Source organism: Bufo bufo, chromosome 3 (assembly GCF_905171765.1).
Source record: "Bufo bufo chromosome 3, aBufBuf1.1, whole genome shotgun sequence".
In the NCBI taxonomy this organism is placed as follows: Eukaryota; Metazoa; Chordata; class Amphibia; order Anura; family Bufonidae; genus Bufo; species Bufo bufo.
In genome coordinates, this window is record NC_053391.1 from 513,624,840 (window position 1) to 513,651,206 (window position 26,367).

Here is a 26,367-nt window from a genome sequence, read left to right on the forward strand (position 1 = left end):
TAGCTGGTGGGTGGATCTCGGCGGAGTTGCTGGTGCTTCCATAGCCCCTTTGAAGTTAAGTCTTTCCTTTCCCTTTTTGTTTGGGTTCTGTGTGTTGCATTTCTCTATTGTTTGTATTAGGCCTGAAGGAGACTCCTGTTTGTCCTTCCTTTTGCAGGAACAGATAGTCTCGTCCCTGCCATTAGTACCAGGGTCCTATAGGGCTAGATAGGACTCTAGGTATTCCTGCGTATGAACACACCTACCTCTGGGGTCTGTTCATACTGGTAGTCAGTCAGAATTTTGCTTAGGGTTTTACTAGGAGGTGTCCATTTTCTTTACCTAGTTCTCAGGCATGATTCCCTGTTCCCCCCTTCCCTCTTATGCTCGTTGTGGTGTTTCATTCCCACACCGAAAACCATGACAGATAGGTCATCAGATTGAAGTGAATGGGACGAGGGAGTTGTAATTACAACTGCTCACTGCTGAAATGTCGACAGCGAGCAGGTAAACAGAGAAGAGAACAGAGCGCTTGTAAGAGCGCTGCATTCTCTTCAGACAGCTGATCGTCTGGGGTGCTGGCAGTCGGCCCCCGGCTGATCTGATATTGATGACCTATCCTGACAATATGTTATTGATATAAAAAAGTGGACAACTCCTTTAATGGAATCTTATTATTTCACTTCTAAAACAAGAAGAAAAGTACTATGGACCGCAAGACTATAGTATTACAGTCCACAGTGTAAGTGATCATGTGTTCGTCTGCTAGAAAGACAAAAAAAAAAAAAGTAAAAAAAAAAAAAAAAGTAAAAGTAAAAAAAAGTTTTTAAAGTTATTAAAAAAGCTATTAAAAAAACTATTTTACAAAGAAAAAATAAACATAATTAGCATTGTTGTATCCAAAAATTAAAATTTCACTATGTTCTTTTGGAGCCATGGTAGAGTCTCCACTGAAACATATCTGCGGCAGCCTCAGATCATTCAGGAGGAAAAAGACTCCTGTACACAATATCCAGCTCTCCCGAACCCCACTAGGGGGAGCCATTGCAGACACGGAAGCTCGCTCTTTTTCAATAGGAATTAAGAGGTGCAGGTAAATTATAGGAGTTATTAATAATTAAAGGTTCTATGCTATAAATGTCCAGTAGGTGCAGGTAGGCCGCTCCTATCTCAATAACGGAGCCCAGCCATGAATGAAGAGGACGCCGCATATGCACAGCTTATGCCATAAATGTCTAGATGTGACAACCCCTTTAAAGGGTAACTGTCATATTTTTTTACAGTGGCTATAAAAAGTCTACACACCCCTGTTAAAATGTCAGGTTTCTGTGAGACAAAGATAAATCATTTCTGAACTTTTTCCACCTATAATTTGACCTATAAACTGTACCACTCAATTGAAAAACAAACTGAAATCTTTTAGGTGGAGGGAACAAAAAAAACGAAAATAATGTGGTTGCATAAGTGTGCACACCCTGTTATAACTGGGGCTGTAGCTGTGTCCAGAATTAAGCAATCACATTCAAAATTATGTTAAATAGGAGTCAGCATACACCGGCTGTCATTTAAAGTGCCTCTGATTAACCCCAAATAAAGTTCAGCTGCTCTAGTTGGTCTTTCCTGAAATTTTCTTAGTCGCACCCCACAGAAAAAGCCATGGTCCACAGAGAGCTTCCAAAGCATCAGAGGGATCTCATTGTTAAAAGGTATCAGTCAGGAGAAGGGTACAAAAGAATTTCCAAGGCATTAGATATACCATGGAACACAGTGAAGACATCATCATCAAGTGGAGAAAATATGGCACAACAGTGACATTACCAAGAACTGGACGTCCCTCCAAAATTGATGTTAAGACGAGAAGAAAACTGGTCTGGGAGGCTACCAAGAGGCCTACAGCAACATTAAAGGAGCTGCAGGAATATCTGGCAAGTACTGGCTGTGTGGTACATGTGACAACAATCTCCCGTATTCTTCATATGTCTGGGCTATGGGGTAGAGTGGCAAGACAAAAGCCTTTTCTTACGAAGAAAACCATCCAAGCCAGGCTACATTTTGCAAAAACACATCTAAAGTCTCCCAAAAGCATGTGGGAAAGGTGTTATGGTCTGATGAAACCAAGGTTGAACTTTTTGGCAATAATTCCAAAAGATATGTTTGGCGCAAAAACAACACTGCACATCACCAAAAGAACACCATACCCACAGTGAAGCATGGTGGTGGCAGCATCATGCCAAGGGGAGGTTTTTCTTCAGCTGGAACTGGGGCCTTAGTTAAGCTAGAGGGAATTATGAACAGTTCCAAATACCAGTCAATATTGGCACAAAACCTTAAGGCTTCTGCTAGAAAGCTGAACATGAAGAGGAACTTCATCTTTCAGCATGACAACGACCCAAAGCATACATCCAAATCAACAAAGGAATGGCTTCACCAGAAGAAGATTAAAGTTTTGGAATGGCCCAGCCAGAGCCCAGACCTGAATCCGATTGAAAATCTGTGGGGTGATCTCAAGAGGGCTGTGCACAGGAGATGCCCTCGCATTCTGACAGATTTGGAGTGTTTTTGCAAAGAAGAGTGGGCAAATCTTGTCAAGTCAAAATGTGCCATGCTGATAGACTCATACCCAAAAAGACTGAGTGCTGTAATAAAATCAAAACGTGCTTCAACAAAGTATTAGTTTAAGGGTGTGCACATTTATGCAACCATATTATTTTATTTTTATATTTGTTCTTCCCTCCACCTAAAGGATTTCAGTTTGTTTCTCAATTGAGTTGTACAGTTTATAGGTCACATTAAAAGGTGGAAAAAGTTCTGAAATGATTTATCTTTATAGCGAATATAGTAAATGGCAGCTCACCCTACACAACTAGTGGACCTAGGTGCTCTTGTGCTAGGACTGCCCCACAGTCCTTTATGAGATGTATCAGGTAAGTACACTGCTCAAAAAAATAAAGGGAACACTTAAACAACACAATGTAACTCCAAGTAAATCACACTTCTGTGAAATCAAACTGTCCACTTAGGAAGCAACACTAAGTGACAATCAATTTCACATGCTGTTGTGCAAATGGGATAGACAACAGGTGGAAATTATAGGCAATTAGCAAGACACCCCCAATAAAGGAGTGGTTCTGCAGGTGGTGACCTGACCACTTCTCAGTTCCTATACTTCCTGGCTGATGTTTTGGTCACTTTTGAATGCTGGCGGTGCTTTCACTCTAGTGGTAGCATGAGACGGAGTCTACAACCCACACAAGTGGCTCAGGTAGTGCAGCTTATCCAGGATGGCACATCAATGCGAGCTGTGGCAAGAAGGTTGCTGTGTCTGTCAGCGTAGTGTCCAGAGCATGGAGGCGCTACCAGGAGACAGGCCAGTACATCAGGAGACGTGGAGGAGGCCGTAGGAGGGCAACAACCCAGCAGCAGGACCGCTACCTCCGCCTTTGTGCAAGGAGGAACAGGAGGAGCACTGCCAGAGCCCTGCAAAATGACCTCCATCAGGCCACAAATGTGCATGTGTCTGCTCAAACGGTCAAAAACAGACTCCATGAGGGTGATATGAGGGCCCGACGTCCACAGGTGGGGGTTGTGCTTACAGCCCAACACCGTGCAGGACATTTGGCATTTGCCAGAAAACACCAAGATTGGCAAATTCGCCACTGGCGCCCTGTGCTCTTCACAGATGAAAGCAGGTTCACACTGAGCACATGTGACAGACGTGACAGAGTCTGGAGACGCCAGTGGAGAACGTTCTGCTGCCTGCAACATCCTCCAGCATGACTGGTTTGGCATTGGGTCAGTAATGGTGTGGGGTGGCATTTCTTTGGAGGGCCGCACAGCCCTCCATGTGCTCGCCAGAGGTAGCCTGACTGCCATTAGGTACCGAGATGAGATCCTCAGACCCCTTGTGAGACCAGATGCTGGTGCGGTTGGCCCTGGGTTCCTCCTAATGCAAGACAATACTAGACCTCATGTGGCTGGAGTGTGTCAGCAGTTCCTGCAAGACGAAGGCATTGATGCTATGGACTGGCCCGCCCGTTCCCCAGACCTGAATCCAATTGAGCACATCTGGGACATCATGTCTCGCTCTATCCACAAACGTCACGTTGCACCACAGACTGTCCAGGAGTTGGCAGATGCTTTAGTCCAGGTCTGGGAGGAGATCCCTCAGGAGACCGTCCGCCACCTCATCAGGAGCATGCACAGGCATTGTAGGGAGGTCATACAGGCACGTGGAGGCCACACACACTACTGAGCCTCATTTTGACTTGTTTTAAGGACATTACATCAAAGTTGGATCAGCCTGTAGTGTGTTTTTCCACTTTAATTTTGAGGGTGACTCCAAATCCAGACCTCCAAGGGCTAAAAAATGTGATTTCCATTATTATTTTTTTTGGTGAATTTGTTGTCAGCACATTCAACTATGTAAAGAACAAAGTATTTCAGAAGAAGAATATTTAATTAATTCAGATCTAGGATGTGTTATTTTTGTGTTCCTTTTTTTTTTTTTGAGCAGTGTATATGCAATGTTCCATTTCATATAATTATTTATCTTTGTCTCATTTTTTTTTACATCACAGAAACCTGACATTTTAACAGGGGTGTGTAGACTTTTTATATCCACTGTATATACCTGAGTTAGTCTGTCAATGATTGTCAAAAGATCTGTAATTACCTTATAATAACAGCTTTCATTAATGTCCTCTGTCCCTTTCCACTGCTCCCTTAAAAGACAGTTGCTATGGTTTGTCTGTTCTGGCTAAGAAGACAGGAAGACGGAGGGGCGGTCCTTCACACTGCATGCCTGCATTAGGCTTCAGAGTGAGGAGGCGTGTCTCTCAGTAATCCAATTTGATTGGTTGGCAGGAAGCTGCTGGCTACAGCAAGTGTGTTTGGGAAGTGAGGGAAAGCAATTTTGGCTTCAGAGAACTGGCAGGGGAGCCATCTTGAGAAGGTCCTCATATTGTAAATGTTTAAACAGCCGTAGCTAAGGGAAAAACTCAAGGAAAACAGTGGTATGTGAAGAAACGAAAGATTGCTTTATGCATAATGCTGCTGCAGCAGTAACATATGCTAAAATAGATTTTTTGATGAAAACATGACAGTTACCCTTTAAAGAAGATCGATATAAAACTGAAAGATGAAGACATATATTCCTCATGACAGCCATAGAAGAAATGTATCTGCATTATGTAATTGCCAAGTTTGCCTATGCTGATTGACGTTGCATATTTAATTTGATACTATGATTATTACTCTTAAGGTGTCCAGACATATCAGGTTAATACTGACCAAATCCAGGATTGGCCAACTATCTAACGTTTATGATAATTACTAGGGATGAGCGAATTTCATATTTTGAAGTTCGTGTGCGGGTTCGTGTTGTGGTATTTACTGAATTGCGTTATGGATTCCGTTACCACAGACCATAACGCAATTCCATGACGGAATGCATAATGGAATGCCTTTAGAGGCAATCCGTTATTTATTCCATCATAATAGAAGTCTATGGCCAGCATAACAGATCCGTCCGGTTTATGTTATGCAGGAGAGGACTCCAGCATAACGAAAACCGGACGGATCCGTTATGCTGGCCATAGACTTCTATTATGACGGAATAAATAACGGATTACCTCTAAAGGCATTCCGCTATACATTCCGTCATGGAATTGCGCAAATTCAGTAAATACCACAACACGAACCCGCACACAAACTTCAAAATATGAAATTTGCTCATCCCTAATAGTTACCAGAGATGCCTCGATGTCAGGGGAAGAAAGATCAAGTTGTAGGATTTCCATATGTATAATCTTTTGTTCTGATGAGAGACAGGCCACCACCAGAGGTACCTAGCAGCAACTTGTTCCTTTATACATTAAAAATACATGCATGCTTGGTGGCACAGAGTATGCATGTGTATGAAAGGTTGGGAAGAGTAGTTGTCGGCCGAACAAGCTATGGGCATCTTCAGACGTGGCCATTTACAGATAAATACCAGCTGACTGTATGTTTTAAAGTGTACAGGAATTTGTCTGTATTGCAGTTCTGTGTTTAGTATACTCTAAATAATTTGATATATTTCATTTCATTATTTAAAAAAATATATATAAATCCTACATTCAACAGGGTGGGTGTGTTGAGCTTATTGGTTATGTGGGCTGCTGCCCCTTTGGGATAATGTAAGGTGTCCACACAGAAAGTTTTGGTGAAACGCTTGTTCATCAAACAGCTACTCCTCCACAGACATGCATGCTCGGCCGAGTGTGCATGTGTGATCTCAGGATAATAAGCCACTGCCAGACACCTCTGGCGACTGGCATCTCCCTTGAGAACAAAGGAATGGGTATACTGAAATCCAACATGTCCAACCCTTCTTTCCACGAGTAACTACCATAAAGGAGGAGTTGATATGTTCTCCTTTAGTAACCAAAACCCACTGTTTTTATTGAAATTTTAAAGGGGTTTTCGGAGAAAATACATTAATGGCTTTGTGATTTATTTCACTGGGGCTGAGCTGCAGTACTGGGCACAGCTGCATATACGAGAATATCACTGTACATTAGGGGTGCACCGAAATTTCGGCAGCCGAAAATATCGGCCGAAAATGCACCTAATCCACTTCGGCCGATATTGTTACATATCGGCCGAAAATATGGGGTGTGGGATTTGTCACCCACCATCTGCGGGCGGGCGGTTTACTTTGTCACTGCATCTTTATTTTACCTTACAATCGTGAGGCTCCAGTAACTAACAACTCTGCAGGCAGAGCGGAGGCCGGCGTAACGTCACTTACTCACGTGACGCGCCTGCTCCGCCTCCTTCATTCATAAAGTGGGCGGAGCAGGTGCGTCACGTGAGTAAGTGACGTTACGCCGCCCTCCGCTCTGCCTGCAGAGTTGTTAGTTACTGGAGCCTCACGATTGTAAGGTAAAATAAAGATGCTGTGAGCAGCAGGGCCGGGGCTGTTATGGGTAGGGGGGATCGGTCTATGGAACTGCTATGGGGAGGGGGGATCTGTGCACTGCTATGGGGAGGGGGGGATCTGTGCACTGCTATGGGGAGGGGGGATCTGTGCACTGCTATGGGGAGGGGGGATCTGTGCACTGTTATGGGGAAAGGGATCTGTGCACTGTTATGGGGAAAGGGATCTGTGCACTGTTATGCCCATAACAGTGCACAGATCCCCCTCTCCATAACAGCGCCACCCACAGATCCCCCTCTCCATAACAGCGCCACCCACAGATCCCCCTCTCCATAACAGCGCCACCCACAGATCCCCCTCTCCATAACGGCGCCACCCACAGATCCCCCTCTCCATAACGGCGCCACCCACAGATCCCCCTCTCCATAACGGCGCCACCCACAGATCCCCCTCTCCATAACGGCGCCACCCACAGATCCCCCTCTCCATAACGGCGCCACCCACAGATCCCCCTCTCCATAACGGCGCCACCCACAGATCCCCCTCTCCATAACAGCGCCACCCACAGATCCCCCTCTCCATAACAGAGCCACCCACAGATCCCCCTCTCCATAACAGCGCCACCCACAGATCCCCCTCTCCATAACAGCGCCACCCACAGATGAATTTCATTCATGAAAAAGAATTATTAATAAAATCATTAAAAAAAAAGTATTTTAAAAGTATTTGGGCAAAAAGGCAGTTTCGGTTTCGGTTTCGGTTTTCGGTCAAGGGCATCCTGAATTTTCGGTTTCGGTTTCGGACCAGAATTTTCATTTCGGTGCACCCCTACTGTACATGGATACGTACTGAAGGAGAAGGACTCTCACTTCATTCTGCTGATACTGTTGCCAACAAAGTGTTGTCCTGGAATACTCCTTAAAATGCTTCAATCAGAACAGAACTGGCAGTCTGATTTTCTGCAGCCTACCTTAGATAAGGGGAATATGTGCTTTGTGTGATATAGTGGTATTAACTGCTTATTTAGGCATATTTTATTTAAATGCATTAAAGGTGTATTCTGGTTACCATAAATAACACTTATGATTTAGACTAATCCATCATCAATAATGACCTAATATAATGTAAATTCCACATATTTACTGTTCAGTAGTTATAAAAGTAGTTTTCTTCCACTGTGTTTCCTCCTAAATTACCATGGCATCGACCTGTAGTTCTGAGCCTTTGTCAGGTCGAGCATGCTCAGTGTGTTGCTATCCATTCTCGTGTTAGTGTGCTGCTGATTACTGAGTAGGGGGCGTGACCGGACCGTGTATCAGGCAGCCAATCAGTAAACAGCAGGAAAGCTAGGGATTGTGGGGATTGTAGTCTTTGAGGGAAGCTCAGGAGCCACGATACTCTCAGTGTGTTGCAGGCTCACACAGGAGATAGACAAATGGATTGCAAGGTGAACTGAAGCTCTGCTTATATGTATAGGTTTGGGTTCTGGTTGGGCAACAGCTTGCAGCCTTAACCCCTTCAGGACCCTGACATTTTTCACCTTCCTGCCCAGGCCATTTTTTGCAAATCTGACATGTGTTACTTTATGTGGTGATAACTTTAAAACGCTTTTACTTATCCAAGCCATTCTGAGACAGTTTTCTCGTCACATATTGTACTTCATGACAGTGGTAAATTTGAGTCAAAATATTTAATTTTTATTTATAAAAAAAAATACCAAATAATTTGAAAAAATGTGCAATTTGAAAAAATTAGAATTTCTCTGCTTTTAAAACAGATAGTGATACTTCCTAAAATAGTTATTACTTTACATTTACCATATGTCTACTTCCTGTTTGGATCATTTTTAAAATGAAATTTTCTTTTTTTTGGGACGTTAGAAGGCTTAGGCTACTTTCACACTAGCGTTTTTTGCTGAATCCAGCAGGGTTCAGCAAAAACGCTTCCGTTACTGATAATACAACCATCTGTATCCATTATGAACGGATCCAGTTGTATTATCTTTAACATTGCCAAAACGGATCCGTCATGAACGCCATTGAAAGTCAATGGGGAACGGATCCGTTTTCTATTGTGTCCGCATTGCAGGATGGAAAGTTTTGTCGCCATTGACAATGAATGGGGACAAAACAGAAGCGTTTTTTTTCCGGTATTGAGACCCTATGATGGATCTCAATACTAGAAAATATTAACGCTAGTGTGAAAATTGCCTTAGAAGTTTAGAAGCAAATCTTCGAATTTTTAAGGACCAGTTCAGGTCTGAAGTTACTTTGTGGGGATTACATAATATAAGCCACCCATAAATGGCATCATTTTAGAAACGAAACTCCTCACAAACGTTTTTAACCCTTTAGGTGTTCCACAAGGAAAATTAAAATGGAGATGAAATTTCAGAATTTAACATTTTTGGCAGATTTTCCATTTTAATCCATTTTTTTCCACTCACAAAGCAAGGGTTAACAGCCAAACAAAACTCAATATTTATTATCCTGATTCTGTAGTTTACAGAAACACCCCATATGTGGTCGTAAACTGCTGTACGGGCACATGGCAGGGTGCAGAAGGAAAGGAATGCCATGTGGTTTTTGGAGGGCAGATTTCACTGGGATCATTTTAAGTTGCCATGTCACATTTGAAGACCCCCTGATGTACTCAGAGTAGAAACTCCAAAAAAGTGACCCTATTTTGGAAACTACGGGATAAGGTGGCAATTTTGTTGGAACTATTTTAGGGTACATATGATTTTTGGTTGCTCTATACTAAATTTTTTGTGAGTAAGGTAATAGTTTTTTGGTTGTTTGTTTCATTTTTACATAATAAAGAATTTTTGAAACAAAAAAAAAATCATGTTTTAGTGTCTCCATATTCTGAGAGCCATAGTTTTTTTATTTTTTGCCCGAATGTTTTATGTAGGGGCTAATTTTTTGCAGAATGAGGTAACGGTTTGATTGGTAATTTTAGGGGACGTACGCCTTTTTGATCGCTTGGTGTTGCACTTTTTGTGATGTAAGGTGACAAAAAAATGATTGTTTTAGCACAGTTTTTATTTTATTTTTTCTACGGCGTTCAGGTGAGGGGGTTGATCAAGTGATATTTTCATAGAGCAGGTCGTTATGGACGCAGCAATACCCTATATATCTGGTTTCCTTTTTTTTCTATTTTCTTTTATGTTATGCATTTTATTTTGGGAAATTTATATATATATTTTTTTATTTGAAATGTGATTTTTTTTTATTATGAAAAACACATTTTTTCAACTTTTTTTTTTTGTCCCACTCTGGGACTTCAACTTCTGGGGTCTGGTCCCCTCTGCAATGCATTACAATACATCCTGTATTGTAATACATTGCATGTCAGCTTGTATGCTTACAGCCTGCCTGTGAGACCCAGCCTAAGGCATCGGGCTTGCCTTCTCTGCCATCGGGTCCCTGCCACTGAAGCGCGGGGACCCGATGGAGATGCGGAGGGCATCCGTATCTTGGGGCAGTGCTGGGCTCCAAGATAAGCGGCACGGCTGGGCTCCAACACCCAGAGGGACAGCCCCTTGGGCTACTTAGAAAGGTAATTAGCATATGAATAAAAGTGATTTTTAGCTAAAATGACCAGACATGTGGGGGTAAGACTAGTATATCTTACACTAAATCGAGGTGACTGATGTGATGATGTAAAAAGCTCTGTAGCTAAAAATCCAGATGACAGAATCCATTTAAAGGGGATGTCCCAAAAGTGTTTTTTTTTTTAACCGCTTTACGTCCGCCCATAGGATATAAACGTCCTATGGGTGGACGTCTATTTCTGAACGGACGTTCCAGAACGTCTTTTCAGAAAGTGCAGCTGCACGCTAATCGTGCAGCTGCTGATCGGGTTGCCCGCTGTCAGTGACAGCAGGGCAACCCTAAGACAAGGCAGGGACAGTGCCCAGGTGTCCCTGCCTTCTAGATCGCTGCAGACACAGCGCTCACCGAGCGCTGTGTATGCAGAGCAGGAAGCGCTGTGCGCTTCCTGTTCCGGCCCGACGGTCATGTGACCGCCGGGACCGGAGTGTGCAGGAGCTGTGTGAGGTCTCTCAGAGACCTCGATCAGCCCTGCTCTGAGGCTGTACAGCGCTGGATTGCTGCTGTACAGCCTCTCTGGGGATGTGGGGAGTGCATTTGTCCTGTAACTGGGGCTACTATGTCAGCCCGAGTTACAGGAGAAATCAATAGTGAAAAAAAAAAGAAAAAGTGAAGCAAATGTCCCCCAGAGGTCTTGTATGACCTTATGGGGGACGAAAAGTGTAAAATAAAATAAAAAAAATAAAGGGTTGAAAAAATAAAATAAAAAAAGTTTCACATGTAAAAAAAAAAAAAAGTTCCCAAGTAAGGAATAAAAAAAAATTAAATTTAAAATAGAAAAAATAAAATAAAATAGACATATTTGGTATTGCCGCGTCCGTAAAAAACAGCTCTATAAAAATATCACATGACCTAACCCCTCGGGTGAACACCGTAAAAAAAAAACAAAAAAAAACGGTGTCAAAACAAGCAATTTTTGTCACCTTGCATCACAAAAGGTGCAACACTAAGTGATCAAAAACGCGTATGTCCTACAAAATAGTACCAATAAAACCGTCACCTCATCCCGCAAAAAATGAGCCCCTACATAAGAAAATCTCTCAAAAAATAAAAAAAACTATAGCTCTCAGAACATGGACACATTAAAACATAATTTTTTTGTTTCAAAAATGCTATTATTGTGTAAAACTTTAATAAATGAGAAAAAGTATACATATTAGGTATCGCCACATCCGTAACAATCTGCTCTATAAAAATGTCACTTGACTGAACCCCTCAGGTGAACGCTGTAAAAATAAATAAATAGAAACTGTGCTAAAACAACCAATTTTTTGGTCACCTTGCCCCATAAAGTGTTATAATGAATGATCAAAAAGTCATATGTACCCAAAAATAGTACTAATAAAACTGGCACCTTATCCCCTAGTTTCCAAAATGGGGTCACTTCTTGGGAGTTTCTACTGTAAGGGTGCATCAGGGGGCTTCAAATGGGACATGGCATCTAAAAACCATGTGGAGTTCCTTTTCTTCTGCGCCCTGCCGTGTGCCCATACAGCAGTTTATGACCACATGTGGGGTGTTTCTGTAAACCGCAGAATCTGGGTAATAAATATTGAGTTTTGTTTGGCTGTTAACCATCGATGTGTTAAAGAAATAAATTGATTAAAATGGAAAATCTGCCAAAAAAGTGAAATTTAAAAATTTAAACTCCATTTTCCTTTAATTCTTGTGGAACGCCTAAAGGGTTAACAAAGTTTGTAAAATCGGTTTCGAATACCTTGAGGGGTGTAGTTTCTACAATGGGGTCATTTATGGGGGTATCCACTATGTAGGCCCCACAAAGTGACTTCAGACCTGAACTGGTCCTTAAAAAGTGGGTTTTGGCAATTTTCTTAAAAATTTGAAGAATTGCTTCTAAACTTCTAAGCCTTCTAACGTCCTAAAAAAATAAAATGACATTTCAAAAATGATGCCAACATAAAGTAGACATATGGGGAATGTTAAGTAATAAATATTTTATGAGGTATCACTTTCTGTTTTAAAAGCAGAGAAATTGAAATTTAGAAAATTGCGAATTTTTCTAATTTTTGGGTAAATTTGGTTTTTTTTCATAAATAAAAGGTGAAATATTTTGACTCAAATTTATGACTGTCATGAAGTACAATGTGTCACGAGAAAACAATCTCTGAATGACTTGGATAAATAAAGGCGTTCCAAAGTTATTACCACATAAAGTGAGATATGTCAGTTTTGCAAAATTAGGCCTGGTCAGGAAGGGGGCAAATGGCCCAGATGGCAAGTGGTTAAATATGCTTTGAATGCTGTAAAAAAAAAGGGAAAAAAAAGGGAAAAAAAAGGGAAAAAAAAGTCATACACACCATACCAATCCTCCACGGCTCCCATCCCGGTGATTACCAGGTTCCCTGCTCACCTCTGGACACATCAGTAAATTACCGTCTGAGGTTCCTTGACCAGGTATTTACTGTCTGTCAAGAGGGAGCAGGAAGTAGAGACAAGCAGAAGACCTGTGAAGTGCTGCAACAGGAGTGGTTGGGGATTGGTGATTATATGTTAGTAATCAGATAGTGAAAATAAATGATATAAACTGCTTACCTGACATCTTTCTCAAGCTTTGACATCTGGTCCTTAAGAGAATCTATTTGGGTATCTCGTTGACGCACAGATTCGATGAGGTATTGGTACGGCTGGTGAACTTGACTTAGGAGGGAGTTTGTTCTATCCAACTATAAAATATGTGTAAAAAATAAAAGTTATGGATGCAATTCATAATTTGCGTTTATATTTGTATAGGCATTTCTAAAATCTTCAACCTTCTCCATGCCAATTTCAACAATGGCTACTACTTCAACCTCTATCTTAAAGGGAAGGTCTGAGATTTTGATATTGATGGCCCATCCTCACGATAGTTCATGAATATCAGATTGGTAGGGGTCTGACTCCAGGCATCCACACTAATCAGCTGTTTGAAGAGCCCAGGGCATGCGTCACGGCCTCTTCCTAGGCTAGTGATGTCACATTCATTGGTCACGTGGCCTAGGCGTGGCTTAGTCCCATTTGAGTGGGGTCGAGCTGCAATACCAAGCACAGCCACTATCCAATAGACGTTGCTCAGAGGAGCGCCACAGCCTCTTTAAGCGGCTGATTGGCTGGGGTGCTGGGATTTGGGTCGCCACCAATCAATCAGATACTGATGACCTATCCAGAGCATAGGTCATCAATATCAAACATCTGGACAACCCCTTTAATGTTTTGACCCTGCACAAGAAGATGAGAAATATGAAACTCGTCTGTATTTCCGAGAGTAATCACGGACAAGTTTTTAAACAGACCGCGTATGAATGGCATCCGTGTTTAATCAGCTTTTCTTGGAGAGCCATTTGCTTGAATAAGTCAGTTTTGTGGAAAAATCAAAGACAGACGGTGCATGCTGTCATGTTATCTGCATGGAAAATCAGACATTGACAATAATGGGTCAGTGTTCGGTCCAGGGGCACACAGACATGAACATTACCTGCCTGTACCTACAGTTTTTGCTGTAGGTAAATATTTTTATAACACTTTCTACTTTTGTACTGTAAAATATTTGATGAAGTTATAATATCACGTTATTGAATAACTATGTTGGCGTCAACTCAGTAACCCAATATGAGAACATGTTTGCTAAGTTAATGAGCTATTCTGAGTCACTATTACCAATACACGTTTACTAACTCAGGGTGGAGGATTCTTAAAGGTACAGGACAAATTACGTACGGGGGCAGAACATTCATATTATTTTAATCAAGTTCCTTAATTAAGGTAATTATCGCAGCATCAATATTAGGGTAAGATAGCACTCAATCACAATATAAAGACTGACTTCAAACTTCTAACCATTCCTTGTAAGATCTTTCATTTTTCTGTTTCCGTTTAAACCCAGGTTAAATTTATTTAACAAATCCACTAAAAACATCCTGAAGAAGTCAACCAAATCAAATATTCAACATGACTGAAGTGATCTTGAAGAAGATCTTCAAAGGTTGGAATTGATGCCGAGTTAATTGAAGGGAATGTGCCACCTACAATTGTTGCTGACAGTTAAAACCAGATAGTCACATATTTTTTCCTCATTTGTTTTTATTTTGTAATTAGAGATGATTTTTTTCTATTCTTTTCTGAACATAATTATGGAGGCAGCCATCTTGAGTGAACTGCTGTTAACAGCATTTACAGACATGTTTTACAGGGGCCACCATGGACACGATAGACTGGAAGAGACTCATTACCAAAGTGCTGAGAAATGAGGGGGGCTGGGGGGGATTAATGGGAGGGCGCGTCCCGCCGCCTATCAGATTTATTATAACTTTTGCCAAAAAGCGGAGTGAGCCATAACTGAAGTCTAGTTATTACTACATAAAGTGACACATGTCAAATTTGCAAAATTAGGCTCTGTCAGGATGGGGGTAAATTGCCCAGATGTGAGGTGGTTAAATCACATTTTTATGTTTAACATATTTTTAAAGACATTTTGATGATGTTATTTAAAAATTTTCATGTTAATATCTATATTTAAAGAGGCTCTGTCACCAGGATGACCCCTATACAACCAGGCACATAAGCCTGGTAGAGTTGATCCAGCTGAGTAAAACGATACCTTTCTTTGTAGTGTCCGCGTTCAGGAGAAATTTTTATGCAAATGAGCTATTGGAGCATCAAGAGGCAGGTGTTTGTGGTGTGCACTGCTCCAGCGAAGCCCCTGGTGATCCATACTGATGCCTCCATCTTTATTAACACTCCCTCCGAGCCTTAGATTGACAGGGCTAGAGTCCAGGGCTGATCGCTCCTGCCTGCACACTGGTTCCCTAGCAAGGCGCGTGCGTACCATGTCCTCTGCTGCTTTCCGAGCAGTGAAGAGGATTAGTGCACACGCGCTGTTGACATCACTGAACCCAGAAGTGGAGGTGACACAGAGCCTCCATAACCATGAAATCCTGCAGTTTTAGCACTGGCCACAAAGCCTAATAAGGCTGGTCTGAACAGATCACAGTACTGCAGTTACCTACTTAGTTGTCATTCTAATCCTGCCTGTGATGATATCACCTCTGTGTATAGATAAGACAGGATTCACCATCTATCTATTCTTTTACTGTACAATGACCTTTTGCACAGGTCACAGAGCATGCCTAGAAAACTCTACCATAGAAGTCAATAAGGTCAGCTCCTGACCATAATGTCTATGGCCTATGGGGCTGCCGGAAAGGTATTTTCTTAAAGCTTCCTAAATGCTATTAAGAAAAACATGCAAGCTCAGGCTACCATAATCAAGTTCAGGGAATAGAATAAATAAATATGCAAACAGAAAATAAAATCAGATTAGAAAGGTTTTAACTGGCGGATACATTTTTTTGGCGGCACATTTCCTTTACGGACTAACAGGGAGTGCTGATAAGTCCTTAGCTTTGCGATCTTAATTTTTTTCACATCATTGAAAGTTATATAACTTGAGTTCAATCTTTGCAATACTTTGTAAGCAAATTTTGGCATGATATCATGTTCAGTTCTTATGTTATCCAGGTTTGAAGACAACATGGCGGAGTCTGCAGCAGATTTCCATGAAAAAAGAGAGCAGGCCAGAGATGAAGTTCCTGTTTCTGAAAGGGATGTCAGTCAAAGACATTTAAAGGATGACTGTCATTTTTTATTTTATTTGCTAGTTTATTAGAGCTAGGCATGTATACCTGCGTAAGGCTACTTTCACATTAGCGTTCGGGGCTCCGCTTGTGAGTTCCGTTTGAAGGGGCTCACAAGCGGCCCCGAACGGATCCGTCCAGTCCTAATGCATTCTGAGTGGATGCGGATCCGCTCAGAATGCATCAGTCTGTTACCGTTTGTCCTCCGCTCCGCTCAGCAGGCTGACACCTGAACGCTGCTTGCAGCGTTCGGGTGTCCGCCTGGCCGTGCGGAGGCAAACGGATCCGTCCAGACTTACAATGTAAGTCAATGGGGACGGATCCGTTTGAAGTTGACACTATATGGCTCAATTTTCAAACGGATCCGTCCCCCATTGACTTTCAATGTAAAGTCAAAACGGATCCGTTTGCATTAGCATGAACAAAAAAAAAAAAAAACTTTTTTTTTTTGTTCATGCTAATGCAAACGGATCCGTTCTGAACGGATCTAAGCGTTTGCATTATAGGTGCGGATCCGTCTGTGCAGATACCAGACGGATCCGCACCTAACGCAAGTGTGAAAGTAGCCTTTTAGTCTGTCAATGATTGTCAAAAGATCTGTAATTACCTTACAATAACAGCTTTCATTAATGTCCTCTGTCCCTTTCCACTCCTCCCTTAAAAGACCATTGCTAGGGCTCATCTGTCTCTGGCTAGGAAGACAGAGGGGCGGTCCTTCACACTGCATGCCTGCTTTAGGCTTCAGAGTGAGGAGGCGTGTCTCTCAGTAATCCAATCTGACTGGCTGGCAGGAATCTGCTGGCTACAGCAAGTTTGTATGTGACCTGAGGGAATGCAGTTTTGGCCTCAGAGAACTGGCAGAGGAGTCATCTTGAGAAAATCCTCATAATATCGGACTCAAAACAGCCGTAACTAAGGGGGGAAACTCAAGGAAAACAGTGGTAAGTGAAGAAACTAAAGATTGCTTTATGCATAATGCTGCTGCAGCAGTAACATATGCTAAAATAGATTTTTTGATGAAAATATGACAGTTATCCTTTAAGGTGCACATATTAGGCGACAAATGCCCTACATGTTCCACTGTGAAAAACTGCATTGTCGAATTTAAAACCAGCTAGTTCAATATCCTTGATGAAGACCATTTCTTGGAGACCTTCAGTGGTGACTGTTCCAGAAACCATAGACGACATCCATAAATTTCTGCTTTGAAGACAGCCTCTGAACATTTCCAGATAAAGAGTTGGGTCCATAAATTACGACTTGGACATGAGGGAAGTGTCTGCCAAGTGGGTCCCGAAATGTTTGTCAGCAAATCAAAAGAGTGCCCGAGGGCAAGCATCTCAGGGTATTTTACAGTGTTTTCAGAAGGATGCTGATACAGCCCTGTCCGACAACGGATGAGATGTGGATTTTTATGTATTATCCTGAGTGAAAAGAGTAGTCAAAAGCACTTCGGAACAGTGGTTTCCCACGTCCAAAGAAGTTCAGTGCAGGGATACTGCTTATAGACTACTTTCCAAGGGAGTCTACTATCATCTCCGTGTACAGTCGTGGCCAAAAGTTTTGAGAATGACACAAATATTAGTTTTCACAAAGTTTGCTGCTAAACTGCTTTTAGATCTTTGTTTCAGTTGTTTCAGTGATGTAGTGAAATATAATTACACGCACTTCATACGTTTCAAAGGCTTTTATCGACAATTACATGACATTTATTCAAAGAGTCAGTATTTGCAGTGTTGGCCCTTCTTTTTCAGGACCTCTGCAGTTCGACTGGGCATGCTCTCAATCAACTTATGGGCCAATTCCTGACTGATAGCAACCCATTCTTTCATAATCACTTCTTGGACTTTGTCAGAATTAGTGGGTTTTTGTTTGTCCACAAGTTCTCAATGGAATTAAGATCTGGGGAGTTTCCAGGCCATGGACCCAAAATGTCAACGTTTTGGTCCCCGAGCCACTTGGTTATCACTTTTGACTTATGGCACGGTGCTCCATCGTGCTGGAAAATGCATTGTTCTTCACCAAACTGTTGTTGGATTGTTGGAAGAAGTTGCTGTTGGAGGTTGTTTTGGTACCATTCTTTATTCATGGCTGTGTTTTTGGGCAAAATTGTGAATGAGCCCACTCCCTTGGATGAGAAGCAACCCCACACATGAATGGTCTCAGGATGCTTTACTGTTGGCATGACACAGGACTGATGGTAGCGCTCACCTTTTCTTCTCCGGACAAGCCTTTTTCCAGATGCCCCAAACAATTGGAAAGAGGCTTCATCGGAGAATATGACTTTGCCCCAGTCCTCAGCAGTCCATTCACCATACTTTCTGCAGAAGATCAATCTGTCCCTGATATTTTTTTTGGAGAGAAGTGGCTTCTTTGCTGCCCTTCTTGACACCAGGCCATCTTCCAAAAGTCTTCGCCTCACTGTGCGTGCAGATGCGCTCACAGCGGCCTGCTGCCATTCCTGAGCAAGCTCTGCACTGGTGGCACTCCGATCCTGCAGCTGAATCCTCTTTAGGAGACGATCCTGGCGCTTGCTGGACTTTCTTGGATGCCCTGAAGCCTTCTTAACAAGAATTGAACCTCTTTCCTTGAAGTTCTTGATGATCCTATAAATTGTTGATTGAGGTGCAATCTTAGTAGCCACAATATCCTTGCCTGTGAAGCCATTTTTATGCAACGCAATGATGGCTGCACGTGTTTCTTTGCAGGTCACCATGGTTAACAATGGAAGAACAATGATTTCAAGCATCACCCTCCTTTTAACATGTCAAGTCTGCCATTTTAACCCAATCAGCCGGACATAATGATCTCCAGCCTTGTGCTCGTCAACATTCTCACCTGAGTTAACAAGACGATTACTGAAATGATCTCAGCAGGTCCTTTAATGACAGCAATGAAATGCAGTGGAAAGGTTTTTTTTGGGATTAAGTTAATTTTCATGGCAAAGAAGGACTATGCAATTCATCTGATCACTCTTCATAACATTCTGGAGTATATGCAAATTGCTATTATAAAAACTTAAGCAGCAACTTTTCCAATTTCCAATATTTATGTAATTCTCTAAACTTTTGGCCACGACTGTATTACACAACACTTCTGGATAAATTGAACGAGGCATTGAAGTAAAAAAAAGTCAAGGAAATTTGGCCCAAGGTGACGTGTTCTTGCACGATAATGCTTCATACCACACAACAACAGGCTGTCCTGGGCTTCGAGGTGCTGGATCATCCTCACTATTCACCTGATCTGGCACCCACAGACTATCATCTGTTTTCTCATTTGAAGAAACACCTCAAAAGGAACCAATTCGACATTTCTGATGAAACTGTATTGACTGCCACTCAACCAAAAGAACTCTATCTGGATGGGTTGAAGAAGTTGAACACCACAGTCAGAAGTGCATTGATATCCGAAGGGACTATGTAGAATAACTTAGAGTTCTATCTCAATTTTTTGTGCTCAAAGCCTAGGACTTACCAGCACCCCTTCGTAGTAACATTTTCCCCCCTCTGTGTAGGAGACCTTATGAACAGGTATTAATATTCCACTGAAAGTAAAAATACTGAATTTAAGTTTGACAGTTATAACTTAATGGTTTTCAAGATACTGTTATGTGAAAGCAAGCAAATATCAGTGTTCTATGGGACAAAAGAGCTTGAGAACATTGGCCATGCCAGGAAAGCAAACAGATACAAGGCTGTGTTTGCACCGTTCTCTATTCAGTGACACATTTTTATTTAAAGATTTCAAATGCTCACGTGCTGTTCCATGTACTGAATAATTAAAAAAATATGCCATTCAATCTTGAATTATACAGACATGTCCACATATAAAAAAAGACATACAGTGCCTTAAAAAAGTATTCATATCCCTTGAACTTTTCCAAATTTTTTCACCTTACACCCACAAACCTAAGGATTTTATTTGATAGAGCAACACAAAGTAGCAAGTATGTGTGAAGTGAAAAGAAAATGATGCATGAATTTCAAAAATTTTTATAAATAAAAATCAGGAATATGTGGCATACATTTATATTCAGCCGCCCTGAGTCAATATTTTGTAGGACCACCTTTCACTGTAATTAAAGCTGCAAGACTTTTGGGGTATGTCTCTACCAGCTTTTCACATCTAGGAGGATGACATTTTTGCCCATTCTTCTTTGCAAAATAGCAAAATAGCTCAAGCTCGGTCAGATTGGATGGAGAGCATCTGTGAACAGCAATTTTCAAGTCTTGCCACAGATTCTCAAGTCTTGCCACAGATTCTAACACATGAATATGCTTTGATCTAAACCATTCCATTGTAGCTCTGGCTGTATGTTTAGGATTGTGGCCCTGCTGGAAGGTGAACCTCCACCCCAGTCTCAAGTCTTTTGCAGCCTCTGGCCTGTTTCACATGGTTAGGATTTGTAAGCCAAAACGAGTTGAACATACAGAGAAAAGATAAAATAGAAATATTTGTGCCTCTTCTGTGTTTTGGATTACAAATACTGATGCAAAAATACTGACCAAATACTGACCGTGTGAAAAGAACTCTAACAGGTTTTCCTCCAGGATTGACCTGTATTTAGCTCCATCCATCTTCCCATCAACTCTCACAACCTTACCTCTCTCAACAGAGTTTTTCATTTATGCCAAAAAGTTCAACTTTGGTCTTATCTGACCAGAACACCATCTCCCACCTGAGCTCTGGATCTCTGCAGCGACCCTAGAGTGACCATGGGTCTCTTGGCTGCTTCTCTAAATAGTGCTCTACTTGCCTGGGCGGTCAGTTTAGGTGGATGGCCATGTCTTGGTAGGTTTACAGTTTTGCCATACTCTTTCCATTTTCAGACTATGGATTGAACAGTGTATATTACATATTAACAGCTTTAGTTGCAGGTTAACTATCTTAGTATGTTCTATTTCAGTATGGCTACTGTGAGAAAATTGGAAACTAAAGCGTATTGAGTCAAAGAGGAATGTGAATGGATGTAATGCATAAAATGTAGGTAATAACAAACCATTTTAGAGAAATAGCCAATAAACCTGTCAGCGATGAAAGATTTAGAGCCAGTAGTATTCTACAATGTTGTTGTCAATTTCTGTCATTAAAAGGGACGCCTGCTTTGAATCTAGAAAGGTCCTGCAACAATACGCTGATCCCATGGTGTCCCGGTGCTGAGACACGCAGTACCAAAACAGGTAAAATGAAGCCTTACACACTAAATGTTGGCCATGCACCAGTAATGAACTTGTATACTAGGTGCTCCAAAACTCTTTGTGGCTGATCTCTATTCTGGCAAACTGCCACATCTCTATTAACTCCGAATGACCAAATAGGTTAAATGAAAAGCGGCTTTCTAAACTAGACAGATCGTTGCGTATTTTGTATAATTCTCATGTCTTTTCTGTTCCATGTCCGGACTATGGGAACTGATAGATGTGCAGGGTGCTCTAGCTTCCATTTTCTCTGTACTCGTTTTGCTATTCGCTCTTGGTGGACCGATCTCCACTGTTACTGGATGTATTTCTGGATGACTATGCAGAATTATGTAACCCCAATACCAAAAACGTTGGGACGTTGTGTAAAATACAAACAAATGTCAATGAAACCAGAATGCAATGATTTGCAAATCTCATAGACCCAGATTTTATTCACAATAGATCACAGAACACATATCAGATATTGAAAGTGCGACATTTTACCATTTCCTGAAAAAAAAAAAAAATCAGCAGCAAAGCATCTCAAAAAAGTAGGGACAGGGGCAACAAAAGGTTTGAAAAGGAAGTGGTGCTAATAAAAAACAGCTGGAGGAACAATTTGCTAGTAAGTGACATGACTGGCCATAAAAAGAACATGATAGGTAGACAAACTCAGAAGAAAAGATGGCCAGAGGTTCACAAATCTGTAAAAAGCTGCATCTAAAAATTGCGGAACAATTTCAGAATAATGTTCTTCAATGGAAACATTTTGAAGACTTTGAATATCCCACCATCTACAGTACATAATATCAAATCATTGAGACTCTGGAGAAATCCATGTGCGTAAGGGACAAGGTCGATGGTCAATACTCGGGCACTCAGGTGGCACAGCATTAACACCAGGCAAGATTCTGTACTGGAAATCACTGTATGAGATCAATAACTTTTTGAGAAATCAGTGTCGGTGAACAGAGTTTGCCGTGCAATGCACAAATGCAAGGTGCAGCTGTATCATGCAAAGAAGCAGCCATATGTCAACACAATCCAGAAACGCCGCCATCTTCTCTGGGCCAAAGCACATTTAAAATAGACTGGGGTAAAATGGATAACTGTTATGTGGTCAGATGAATCAAAATATGAGTTTTTGGGGAAATCACAGACTATCCAGCTTCTTATCAGCGCACAGTTCAAAAACCTGCATCTGCCTATGGCGTGGGCAGCTTACACATCTGGAAAGGCACAATCAATGCTGAACAGTATATAGGGGTTTTAGAGTCTGGGTGCTGAACTGGCCGCCTGCAATCCAGACCTTTCACCATTAGAAAACTTTTGGTTCATCATGAAACGAAAGACTTAGGACTGCTGAGCAGCTAGAATCTTACATCAGACAAGAATGGGACAACATTGCTCTCCCAAAACGCCAGCAATTGGTCTCCTCACTTTCCAGACTGTCGTTAAAGGGGTTGTACCATCTCAGAAATTGGGGGCATATCGCAATTATATGCCCCCAATGTCTGATAGATCTTAGTCCCACCTCTGGGACCCACACCTATACTTAGAACGGAGCAAGCAAAGTCCCGGAAGGCGTATCATGCATGGGCGTCTATCCGCTATTCATTCCTATAGGAGCACCAAAAATTGCAGAGTGCTGGCTCGGCTATTTCTACCAGGTCCATAGAATTGAATGAAACAGTGGCCGTACTTGCGTGGTGCTTCTCCCATTCATTTCTATGGAACATTTGAAAATAGCAGAGCATGCCACTCGGCTATTTTCGTCGCTCTTAGGAATGAACGGAGGGTGGCTGCGCATATGCACCGTGTGCCCGCCGGGGCTTTGCAAGCTCTGTTCTAAGAGCTCTGGGACCCGCACCTATCAGTCATTGGAGTCATATCCTAACGATATGCCCCCAATGTCTAAAATGTTACAACCCCTTTAAAAAGTAGTGGGAATGCTACACAATGAGATGCTTTGCTGCCATCAAGTTCTAAAGGAGTTTATTTTTTTCATGAAATGGTAAAATGTCTCACTTTTAGCATCTGATATGTGTTCTAAGATCGATTGTGAATAAAATCTGGGTCTATGAGATTTGCAGCTTATTCTCTTTTAAGTTACATTCATCTCCATTTTACACAGCGTCCTAACTTTGTTCGGAGAACTCTGAACTGGCTGAATAGAATATGAATAGCCTTCAAGTGAGAGAAAAACTCATTAATCCATAGACATGATTAATGGAAATAACACAAGCCTTTGCCCAAAGAAATGTAAGTGTACACATTATCTTCTCCTTGCCAACTATTTGTTAAATGTCTTATGGTATGGAAAACACTATACATAAATCACAAATAATACATGACACCAATAAGAGGCAGGTGCATATCACATTCTCTTTGATATATACCCCAAACTGGTTAATCAAGAAAGTCACATTTACACCTGAAGACTAAATATGACCTATTTCCGGAGGGTTATTTTGACTTTGATCTCAAGTATATTTCCACTGCAAACAACGTACAGTAAAAGCTGGGGCTTAGGGGTGGGCGATATAGACGATATAGGCGATATGCGATATAAATTTGTGCCACGATATGGATTTTGAGCATATCGCCTATATCGCCGGACCGCGATATGATCCTGAGCCGGCACAGTGGAGAAGGAGAGAGTCCCTCCCTCCCCACTGTGCGCGGCTGCCGCTGACCACCAATGACAAAAGAGGAGGAGGGGAGGGACTGACAGTAAATCATTGAGTTTTCACGATCTCAGTGAGCGCGTGAAAACTCAAATCCGATGGTATATTCTAACCCCCAGGCGTTCCCATGGTGACAGGGACGCTTGCCTGGGGGTTAGACTATACAGGGCCACGCCGCTGACAGTAGAACATTTTAAAAACTAATCAGTAACTTTAACTTTATTAATTGGTGATCTCTTTACTGTATACCTTACTAGGTCTTCGCTCCGGTAACAGCAGGCAGTGCGGGGGGCGGCGCTCACTCACTGACGTCACGCGTCTACTCCTCCCACTAGGCGGCGCAGGCGCGTGACGTCAGTGGGTGAGCGCCGCCGCCCGCACTGCCTGCTGTTACCGGAGCTAAGACCTAGTAAGGTATACAGTAAAGAGATCACCAATTAATAAAGTTAAAGTTACTGATTAGTTTTTAAATGTATTCCTGTGAGCGTCGGGGGGGGGGGGGGGATCTGTGGATGGCACCGTTTAGGGGGGGGGGGGGAATCTGTGGATGGCACCGTTTAGGGGGGGGGGGAATCTGTGGATGGCACCGTTTAGGGGGGGGATGATCTGTGGATGGCACCGTTTAGGGGAAGGGGGGGGGATGATCTGTGGATGGCACCTTTTAGGGGAGGGGGGGGGGATGATCTGTGGATGGCACCGTTTAGGGGAAGGGGGGGGATGATCTGTGTATGGCACCGTTTAGGGGAGGGGGGGGGATGATCTGTGGATGGCACCGTTTAGGGGAAGGGGGGGATGATCTGTGGATGGCACCGTTTAGGGGAAGGGGGGGGGGTGATCTGTGGATGGCACCGTTTAGGGGAGGGGGGGGATGATCTGTGGATGGCCCCGTTTAGGGGAGGGGGGGGATGATCTGTGGATGGCACCGTTTAGGGGAGGGGGGGGATCTGGGGATTGCACCGTTTAGGGGAGGGGGGGGGATCTGGGGATGGCACCGTTTAGGGGGATCTGGGGATGGCACCGTTTAGGTGAGGGGGGGGGGGGGGGATCTGTGGATGGCACCGTTTAGATGAGGGGGGGGGATCTGTGGATGGCACCATTTAGGTGAGGGGGGGGGGATCTGTGGATGGCACCGTTTAGGGGAGGGGGATCAGCTCCCTGCTGCTGTGTGCACAAAGCACAGGGCAGCAGGGAGAGTGTAAAGTCCTATTCACCCTAATAGAGCTCTGTTAGGGTGAATATGACAAGGGTTCTAGCCCTTAAGGAGACTAATAGTTATTAAATAAAAAGTAAAAAAAAGTTTAAACCCGCCCCCCCAAATATAGAAAACAATATATCGCAATATATATCGCATATCGCACATGCTTAAAATTATATCGCAATATAGATTTTAGGCCATATCGCCCACCCCTACTGGGGCTCCAGACATTTAGCTAGGTACTTACTTCCAGTGACAATTTTCCAGTCTGCTCCTTCTGGCGCTCTAAATCCTTAATCAGAGAGGAATTTTGTCGCTCTAGCTGAAGAAGTCTTCTTGCCAGGTGCACACTAGAAGAGAACGGTAGAACGAGGACATTTTAAGATTTCGGTGTAGCACAGTCACTTATATCCATGTACGGTACATTCTTCTGGCCATACACAAACTAATACTTTTTTTTCACTGGAGAAAGTACCATGTAACAAGATTCACAAATGATCTGGGTGCAGGACGTCAAGCCCGCTAATATTGGGGCACTTGATCTTGTTGTGATTTTGAGTGGCCTCTTCTGCATACAGAACTAATTCAGAGAATTATGGGAGCATGAAGAATGGATATACACCTAGATGTCAGAGTAATATAGTACCCTATCTAAGGGCAGCATTTTACAGCCACAGGTCCATACTGCCAAAATGGCACACAAATAACACTGTGCAACTAGTCACTCTGAAAGAATAAACCAGAGTCAACGTTAAGGTGTATTCATGAGTAGAGCGCTCCCCCGGCCCCTGATGGACAAGCTGCTGCATCGTCACTATGGAGGGCATTGGGGAGAGACAGGGGAGCACTCTCCTCATGACCACACCAGATTCATAAAATATGCATAGAGTATAAAGGTTAACAGGGTGTTCTCATCTGGATATTTATGGCATATCCACTGGTTATGCCATTAATGTCTGACAGGTGCAGGTCCTGCACTTTCTCGAGAACAGGGCCTAGATTTACACCACTGGGAATGGAGAGGTGGCTGCACATGTGCAGCTTTCTCCATGCAGTTAGGGGTGGTCAAAAAACAGCCAAGCCCTACTGAGATTGCCAAATTCTCCCAACTTTAACAAGTATTACAAGTTTGTTGTCCAGCTTTCCCAGATTTATGAACA

The 26,367-nt window shown here is 42.5% G+C and overlaps 1 protein-coding gene across 1 annotated transcript in view; it reads right to left on the reverse strand.

Annotated features, from left to right (window-relative positions):
- The window catches only part of PIBF1 (progesterone immunomodulatory binding factor 1), a 264,396-nt gene that overhangs the window by 69,080 nt on the left and 168,949 nt on the right, over window positions 1-26,367 (reverse strand). Inside the window, 2 exon segments of the mRNA XM_040425363.1 lie at window positions 13,066-13,196; window positions 25,455-25,557. Coding sequence (XP_040281297.1) covers window positions 13,066-13,196; window positions 25,455-25,557 — 234 coding nt within the window.